Raw genomic sequence first — 9722 nt, forward strand, 5'->3', positions numbered from 1 at the left:
ACAATTGAAGTCTTTATCTATTCTTTCATAATAGCCCCCCGTAATAGCCAACCACCTATTTATTTCCCCAAGATTCATCTGGATATGTCAATCTGAATTTTGGGAGGTGGGATGTCTTCTGTTCTCCTCCAATGCCCTCATTTTCCCTTCCCTCTCTCCTTTATTGCCTCTCAGCGAATCTTCAAAGATCGCGGACCCTATAATTAAGGGGCGGGCTCTCTCTTTCCAAAGAGGTTCGTGCGCTCGTGCCGGAGTTCTCCCAAACTGTCCTGGGACCACGAGCAGAGAAGAGAACAGTCTATCCAACTTCCCTCTCGACTCTTTGGACTTTGTTTCTCAGGGATGGCTGCATCTATCCTGGAGGTATGGAATATACTTGTATGTGTTTTTGAATGAACTTTTAAGTTGTTTTACAGTTAGGGCGCCAATTGCTGCTGTATTTTTCACGAACTGAGTGTCGTGGTCAACTTAATGCGCACTGGTAGGCTACTATATCGGTCTGTTCAGTGCGCTTCTTGAACGATCAGTCATGCTAAGCTAAGACTCAACGGGGAGGGGATTGAAAATTGATTGACAGCAATTAACCTGGAAACGGGAGCTAAGGCAACAGGATACGCCAAATCGACAGCAGGCGCTTATTAGGGAGACGGGTAAATCCACCCTCAACAGCCATGCGGCGCCCCTGGGGACTTTGTTGCTTCTGTGAGGAGACTAGAGACCTAAATGGTCTTAAGTTTAATAACTTGAATCTGCCCAATAATCGAGTAGGCTATAGGGTACTAGGGGGTAACTAGCCTCCACTAAGAAGAATGTCATTAATTGTTGTTTTTAGAAAAGGGGTGTTTTTAAAGTATGGTGGTTATTGCAGAAAATGAATCCATTTTATTTAGAAATTATTTTTCAGGATCAGTGGGTCCCCCACGGGACGGTTGAGCTAACGTAGGCTAATGCAATTAGCATGAGGTTGTAAGTAACAAGAACATTTCCCAGGACATAGACATATCTGATATTGGCAGAAATAATACATTCTTGTTAATCTAACTGCACTGTCCAATTTACAGTAGTTATTACAGTGAAATAATACCATACTATTGTTTGAGGAGAGTGCACAGTTATAAACTTGATTTAGTTTAGGCACTTTTAGGCACATTTGGGCAGTCTTGATACAAAATGTTGAACAGAAATGCAACGGTTCATGGATCAGTCTAAAACGTTGCACATACACTGCAGACATCTAGTGGCCAAAATAAAAATGCTGCCAAGGCTGATATAATATATTATGGCCTTTCTCTTGCATTTCAAAGATGATGGTACAAAAAAAATACAAAAAACAGTTGTTTTTTCTTTGTATTTTCTTTTCACCAGATCTATTGTGTTATATTCTCCTACATTCAAATTGTCCACAAACTTCAAAGTGTTCCCTTTAAAATGGTATCAAGAATATGCATATCCTTGCTTCAATGCCTGAGCTACAGGCGGTTCAATTTGGGTATGTCATTTTAGGTGAAAATTAAAAAAAAAGTGGTAGATCCTTAAGAGGTTTTAACTCACCTGCACATTCATTTTCTTTGTTCTTTCTTCGTTGTTCTTTTTCCATGTAATCCAGTATGTACAATTGCACTAAATATGATTGAAATAATGCAAGATTTTAAATCTCAGCAGTCTTTAAAATGACATTCAGGAGCAAAAGGTTTTCTATACTTGTTTTGAATTCCTAAAAAAATAAAATAATAACTGGAATATAATATTAGAATGGAATATAACTAATAACACTGGAATATAACATTCAATAACAATACATCATAACTCAACTAATTCAGTGTAACAGTGATGTCGCATCTCTCATGCTCTGCGATTGCACAATGCTAATTTGTACATAGGTCACAAATTAAGCTAGGCACAGCGAAATTGGAGCACTACTCATGAAACCAGCTCCTGTACTGCTCACACCTAATCCAGTCCCGACCTGTGAATGAAAACAGCTCCTTACAGAAAATACACTCTGCATCCCCTTCTTTGGTGGCTGATGTGGCTTATTGTGTTGTAACAACCTTCTTTGAGACAACCCTTTTTTAAAGAACCTGATCCGTTTTCTTACTCTCTCTCTTTTCATCTTGTTGAATGTTTCTGTCAAGCATTTTCCTCCATCAACCTTTTGTAAGGTGAGGCTGTCAGCACAGCCACAGACTCTGCCTTCCTCTTCTTCGGCCTCTCCTCCTGGAGCTTCGGCCTTAGGGACAACTCCAATAGAACTGCTGCAGCTGTTGGCTGTTGGTTTAACCAAAAACAAACAAACAAACAAACAAGAACACATGAGGATTGGTACAATAAACACTTCTAATCACTATATAGAAATATATATATTCCCTAAAATGAGTGCTGACTTTATTTTTTGTAAACAACATTTGGAACAAGTGTAGGCTGCAGGGATTTTGGTGTTAGAGCTGGTGGAGGTGGAGGTACTGTAGAGCTAGTGATGGCAGCGGTAGAGGTGGCAGTGGTGGCGGTAGAGCACTCAAATCAAATCAAATTTTATTTGTCACATACACATGGTTAGCAGATGTTAGTGCGAGTGTAGCGAAATGCTTGTGCTTCTAGTTCCGACAATGCAGTAATAACCAACAAGTAATCTAACTAACAATTCCAAAACTACTGTCTTATACACAGTGTAAGGGGATAAAGACATTTACATTTTACATTTAAGTCATTTAGCAGACGCTCTTATCCAGAGCGACTTACAAATTGGTGCTTTCACCTTTTGACATCCAGTGGAACAGCCACTTTACAATAGTGCATCTAGGTCTTTTAAGGGGGGGGGGGGGAGAAGGATTACTTTATCCTATCCTAGGTATTCCTTAAAGAGGTGGGGTTTCAGGTGTCTCCGGAAGGTGGTGATTGACTCCGCTGTCCTGGCGTCGTGAGGGAGTTTGTTCCACCATTGGGGGGCCAGAGCAGCGAACAGTTTTGACTGGGCTGAGCGGGAACTGTACTTCCTCAGTGGTAGGGAGGCGAGCAGGCCAGAGGTGGATGAACGCAGTGCCCTTGTTTGGGTGTAGGGCCTGATCAGAGCCTGGAGGTACTGAGGTGCCGTTCCCCTCACAGCTCCGTAGGCAAGCACCATGGTCTTGTAGCGGATGCGAGCTTCAACTGGAAGCCAGTGGAGAGAGCGGAGGAGCGGGGTGACGTGAGAGAACTTGGGAAGGTTGAACACCAGACGGGCTGCGGCGTTCTGGATGAGTTGTAGGGGTTTAATGGCACAGGCAGGGAGCCCAGCCAACAGCGAGTAGCAGTAATCCAGACGGGAGATGACAAGTGCCTGGATTAGGACCTGCGCCGCTTCCTGTGTGAGGCAGGGTCGTACTCTGCGGATGTTGTAGAGCATGAACCTACAGGAACGGGCCACCGCCTTGATGTTATTTGAGAACGACAAGCCGAAAAGAAAAAAAAGAATATAAAGAATATGTACATGAGGATATATGAATGAGTGATGGTAAAGGGCAGCATACAGTAGATGGTATCGAGTACAGTATATACATATGAGATGAGTATGTAGACAAAGTAAACAAAGTGGCATAGTTAAAGCGGCTAGTGATACATGTATTACATAAGGATGCAGTCGATGATATAGAGTACAGTATATGCGTATGCATATGAGATGAATAATGTAGGGTAAGTAACATTATATAAGGTAGCATTGTTTAAAGTGGCTAGTGATATATTTACAGCACTGTGGTTGAATGGAGACTATGCATTCAAAATAAACAACAAAAACAATACATCGGTGTCAGTACAATAAACACTTTATACCACGTCCATGCTGCTTCTGCTATTTTTAATTCATTTAGATTACTTTTTCTTACCGGCAATGGGCTCAGGCTGCTCTATAACCTCCGTGGCCAAGAAGTCTGCCTCTGTAAAGATGTCCTTTTCAAAGGTCACAGCCCACTGGCCCGGAAGCCTCTACTCCTCTCTCCACACTGGCCACCTTGTTATAGGCCTTTGCGAAGAGGCCAGCCATTTGGTATATACCTATCTTTTTCCCATCTTTCGTCATCCACTGATCTCCTGCCCTGTTGTAGTAAAAGGCCTTCAGACCCTTGAAGAAGGTACGGTCTAACGGCTGCATCTTCTGGCTGCAGTGGGGTGGCAGAATGATGGCAGGGGGTGGCAGAGTGATGCAGTGGGGTGGCAGAATAACTCCCTGGGCTCTTGCTGGCAAGAAAGCCTCCAGGGACTTATGGGAGTGGTGCCCATCGATGATAAGGATGTGGGGTCCCTCAGGGGTGCAACCAACACTGTGGGCAAAGTGGTAGAGCCAGTTGTCAAAGATGGTACTGTCGACACAGCCTGAGTCACTTACCATTCCCACGGACCCTGGAGGTGCTCTAACCAGCAGCTGTTCGTTCATCTTCTTCCGGTGGAAGAGGGGCGGTACGTACTGCTCCGCTAAACTGATAGCACAAATTACTTTGAAGCCCCTCTCTGTGCTGGTCTTCCGTGCAACCTATTTTGCTCCCTTGTTACCACCACAGGCAACAGTTTCTGGACATTTTGTATTCCAGTCTCATCTATTTTCCAAATCTTTGTTGGCCTGACGTCCCTGATGCTGTTTAAAACGTCCTTGTAGGCCATCAAAAACTGGTGAACCTTATGTTTATTTAAGCCCACGGCCCTCGCAAGACTGGTTGCTTAAAGTATTCACACCCCTTGATGTTTTCAACATTTTGTTGTGTTACAGCCTGAATTTAAAATTGATTCAATTGAGTTGTTTTTGGTCACTGGCCTACACATAGTACCTCATAATGTCAAAGTAATTAAAAATTAAACATGAAAGCATGAAAAGTAAAGTATCAAAAAAATCATATTTAAAATTCACAATCTAATCACATTTAATTCCTATTTTCCACTTTCTTTCATTCTTCAGTCACTTTGCCAAAACAAGCAGCCTATATCAAGACAGTCATTTCATTTAAATTCAGCTGAAAAACGAATGAGAGGGGAAAGCAGAAAAAACAGCCTGCCATACTGTTTTGATTAGTGTTGACACTGACAGAAGCAATAGTAGTAGCAGCCATTTCCTGTGTCTAATCCCTCCTGTCTCCTCATCTCTCTAGGAGGAAGCTCGTTATGGCTCCAGTTCTTTTGCTATGCTAACCGCCACCTGCAACAAGTTTGGAAGCCCTGTGAGGGACTCAGCCACACCTGGAAAGACCGGCACCGGCAGCACCGTTCCAGGCAGGAAGCAGTATAGCATGACCTTAGACCTCCAGAAGAACGGCAGGGGAGGGGAGAGCATTGAGAACTCCTATACTGGGTTGTTCAGCTCCGGAGGGAGGCTACTCACACCCACCGAGAGTCCACCACCGTCTTCTGGGGGGTACACGTCTGAGTACAACCCATTCTCCCACTCCTTCCAGACCTCTATGTCCCAGGAGCAGTCCTTGCTGGTGTCCAAGGCCCACGGCACAGCCGACTGTCTGACCAGCGTCTACACCTCCCTGGACATGACCCACCCTTACGGCTCCTGGTACAAGGCTGGCATCCACCCTGGCATCACCGCTGCCCCCTCCAATGCCACATCCTCCTGGTGGGAAGTCCACCCCAACACCAACTGGTTAAGTGCTGCCCAGCCCCAGACGGACAGCCTCCAGGGCTCCCTCCAGCCCATCCCTCCCCAAGCTTCTCTCAGCCCCCAGCTGCCCAGCTACGCCTCTGACTTCACCTCCATCAACACAGCTCAGTACCCCTCAGTGAGCCTGGGCTCCTCATCACACCTCCTCCAGTCCTCCCAGCACATGCTGCCTCAGGACATGTACAAGCCCAAGCAGGTGTCCGGCGGGGGGCTGATGGAGAGTCAGATGGGCCTGAAGCCTGCAGCTGGATCACGAGGGTATGGAGGAACCACCACTGGCAGGTCCACCTGTGACTGTCCCAACTGCCAGGAGTTGGAGCGGCTGGGGGCCTCAGCTGCATCCCTGAGGAAGAAGCCTGTCCATAGCTGCCACATCCCAGGGTGTGGGAAAGTCTATGGGAAGGCCTCGCATCTCAAGGCCCACCTCCGCTGGCACACTGGAGAGAGACCCTTCGTCTGCAACTGGCTGTTCTGTGGGAAGCGATTCACACGCTCCGACGAACTGGAGAGGCATGTCCGCACGCACACACGGGAGAAGAAGTTCACCTGCCTGCTGTGTAACAAGAGATTCACCCGCAGTGACCACCTCAGCAAGCACCAGAAGACGCACGCAGAGTCTGCCCTGCAGCAGGGAAAGACCGGGGAGGGAGAGACCCAGGACACCAGGAATGAGGAGATGGCAGTCCCCAATAAACCCAACACGGCCATGCAGAATAATGGAGGAGTCCCTAGTGACCCTACTAACAAAGGAGAGAAAACTGGTTCAGGCAATGGGGTGGAAATGAGCAGTGGACTGCTGGAGATCTAACTTCATTCTATATGTTGTCTTGTAGGGTTAGTTGTTGCACCATTGTTGTGCTGCAAAGTTAACTATGTAGCTAAAAACAAACATCATTCTTTTGTATTAGTACATGCTTCCCACACTCTGACATTGTTTGTCAAAGGATGCATTTGACATTGATCAAGATAACCGGACAGGCAGGTTGAAAATACACATTCTGTGGACCACACACACACATGTACACACAGCCACCACACACAACATTTCTTCATTTTCTGCAAGAGCAGAGGTAAAATTACTAGGAAGCCAAAGAAGAAAATAAGTGTAGATAGCATGAGGGAGTTTATGGGGTATTGCTTACTCCATAAAGTTTAATTTTGTTCTTTATTACTTCAGTAAGAAACAGACAAGTAGTGGTTTAATCTTATACTGCATACATTTTGTTTTTGGGTTTGCAAATGTGTGTATGTATGCTTCTCCTGATGTATTATTTAATTTTCTATTTACACAAATAATCTAATTTATGTCTTATATTATAAGACTTAAAGATGATCTTGCATTGTGCAGACAGCGTATTATTGCCTAATAAATGGCAAGTTAAAGCTGGCCATTGATGATAATTTAGTAATTAAGATTTTTGTTGTTTCTTTTATTTATTGATTATAACTAAGATGCTGTTGTTGGTGCTGTAGTGTTTGAAGGCTTAGTTGTTTCTGAAAACTACTATTTCTACATAACCTTTCTATTTGTGAAGTCTGCACACCTGCCACGTTGATAGTTGATGAAAGCCTTTAGTGGCTTGGCTGATTCTAGAGCAGTGTTATTTTTCTGACCTTCTCTGTTTTGTTGATTAACCTCTTTACAACTAACTGTAATGAAAAGGACACTTGCAACAACAATATTAAAACACTTAAGTTAGATAGTGATCAGATGGTATATTTTCATATCCTACATTTATCACACTAATGCATGATGGATATTTTGGATAATAAACTCTGGATATCTCCTTCATCTTTCCATCCCTCTGTCCTCTAAATCCCTCTTTCTATTGCCATAATCTTACTGCATGTTCCCCTCCATCTTGATCTTCTTGCCTAAACCTCTTAACCAAAACACCTTCATTATCTTCTTGCAGGCGCCACAAACAAAGCGGTCGACTGAGATTTACTCTCTGGTCGACACAATAACCCCTTTGACAGCGCCACTGTAGTTACACCACTATAGTTACCACGGAGACAATCAGGTCTCTCTTCAGCCTCACAGAGTCAATTAGACCTAGCAATGGTCCAGTTAAGTGAGGGAAGGAGGGAGGGAACGGGAGGAAGAAGGGAGATGGAGGAGGAAAGTAATTGCATGGTTTATTGAGGGAGGTGTCTAAACAAAAGGCTAAAATTAAAGTTAAAGAGAGATAAAGGACAAAAAACATGAGGATGTGGACTGGAGGGAATAGTTTCTGCATAGGAGAGGACCTACCTGAAGGTATGGATTACTGAGGTTAACTTAGAATTAAGTGATTGTCAAGAGAGGTTATGTACAACAGGTGTTGAGGGAGAAGAACATGGACATCGGTGTTGTCAATAACAAGGTACTAAATACATTTTATTTTGAAAGGAAAGGAAGAGTAATGTGGTTGGTGGATGGAGGCAGCACAACGCAGTTTATGGGATTACAAAAATTGCTTACTTGAGTCCAAACTATTTTTCTTATCATTTAGAATTATATATTTGAGATTCAATTCACATTTTATGAGTGAGAAAATATGTTTGCGCACAGTGTGTTATACAGTGAAACAATTTCAGAACATGTCACATTAAAGGACAGCTTTCCTCAAGCACTTCAAAGCTGTCCTAACCCCCACCCCCAACTCCCAACCCCCATACAGATTCCCCTGTCCTGCTCTTCCATTTACACTTCCCTTCCCATGCCTCATGGTTCCAATTTAACTCTTCTAATGAGCTGTAGTTGAGGTCCATTTCTATAAAACATCCCCAGGCCCAGTCTTTCATCAGGGAGTGACATGTTTATAGTGGTCTGAAGTGGGTGCAGTGCTCCTGCCGCACTGCTCTATGCTGTCCAGTCCACAACATATTAAAGGCTTGTAGTGGGGGAATGGGTAGGGAGGGTAGGGTGTGTCAGGCAAGGCAGAGTGGAGACAGGGGGTAGAGGAGGGTCAGTGGCTTTTAAGTAGTCTTGTACAACTGGTATTTTGCTCCCTGTTTAATATAGCTACCCCAGCCGGTTAGCACAGCAGCAGTGGTGGTAACAGTGGTAGCTGGTAACCTTAACTTTATTTTTAGGAAGCTTAAAATACGGTCATAAAAATATAAATATATAGCAAGTGAAAAACTGACAAATGACAAAAAAACTGACAATCAAAAAACTGACATATGGTACAGTCAAACTGTATCATATGTTTCTCTCTCTCCTACTTACTACCCCCTACCCCAGACTCACAACCGTGTAACATGGATTCTCTATTTCCTGATTCAACTAGGATACAGGGTGTCCAAAATATCCAAAGGACGCCTAACCAACCTGTTAAAACCATCAACACTGTCTATTCCCCCACCCAACTCATTGCGTGGCCTCATTGCAAACATTCAATCAAACCATGTTTAGTTTAGGAGTTAAGAAGATAGAACATGGAAGAATAACATGGACTGAGATACAGTTCAATAACCTCACCAAGCTTTATGAACCATCATCACCACTCAGATTTGTCCCTGTGGCAATGTTTTCCTTTTAAAAAGAAATATAGATTGTTAGAATGTCTCCACATATGTTAATGACACAGTCTTTCCTGCCTTTATCTTAGTATGGCTGAATAGCTGCAGAAACAATGGAGTTTACAGACAAAGCTGATGGGAACTTATGGAGCAGAGCTTCCCCAAGCCTCCGCAGCCCCTGGGTGTAAGAGGGCAAGGGTTATTAAACACAGGACAAAGGCACAGGTGTCTGCAGGTGTGACTAGGGTCTATCAACAGGGCTGGAGGCTGGGGAGAGAGGGAGAAAGGGAGGAGTGATGGCTGGAGGGGGAGAGAGGGAGGAGAATGTTGACGGTAGGCTAGGCAACCAGGCAAGAGTTAAAAACAAGATAAGACCTGAGAGAGAGGGGGAAGAGGGGAACAGGGAAAAGGGGGAACTGACCTCTCTAAAGCACAACAAGACTGATCGGTCAGTGAGGTCAGGAAGATAGAGGGAATAAAACAGAGAGAAAACATTTAGTTTGGAAGGAATAGACCCAGTTCAGTTTTATTACCTTAAAAAATATTTGTTCTGCTTAAAAGTAATTCCATACCAACACTCCAA

The 9722-nt window shown here is 44.0% G+C and overlaps 1 protein-coding gene across 1 annotated transcript; it reads left to right on the forward strand.

Moving 5' to 3' along the window:
* Window positions 1-246: 246 nt before the first annotated feature.
* LOC115145295 (transcription factor Sp7-like) lies at window positions 247-7339 on the forward strand. Its single transcript, XM_029686760.2, has 2 exons — window positions 247-363; window positions 5115-7339. Exons 1-2 carry the CDS (start codon window positions 343-345, stop codon window positions 6438-6440), a joined length of 1347 nt encoding a protein of 448 aa, XP_029542620.2. The 5' UTR covers window positions 247-342; the 3' UTR covers window positions 6441-7339.
* Window positions 7340-9722: the final 2383 nt, after the last annotated feature.

Source organism: Oncorhynchus nerka, linkage group LG2, assembly GCF_034236695.1.
Source record: "Oncorhynchus nerka isolate Pitt River linkage group LG2, Oner_Uvic_2.0, whole genome shotgun sequence".
NCBI lineage: Eukaryota > Metazoa > Chordata > Actinopteri > Salmoniformes > Salmonidae > Oncorhynchus > Oncorhynchus nerka.

Bases quoted from the DNA above. Each gene is read 5' to 3' on its own strand.
- LOC115145295 (XM_029686760.2), top strand. From the start codon at position 343: ATGGCTGCATCTATCCTGGAG. The intron at 364-5,114 runs GTATGGAATATA...TCATCTCTCTAG, and splicing joins TGGCTGCATCTATCCTGGAG to GAGGAAGCTCGTTATGGCTC.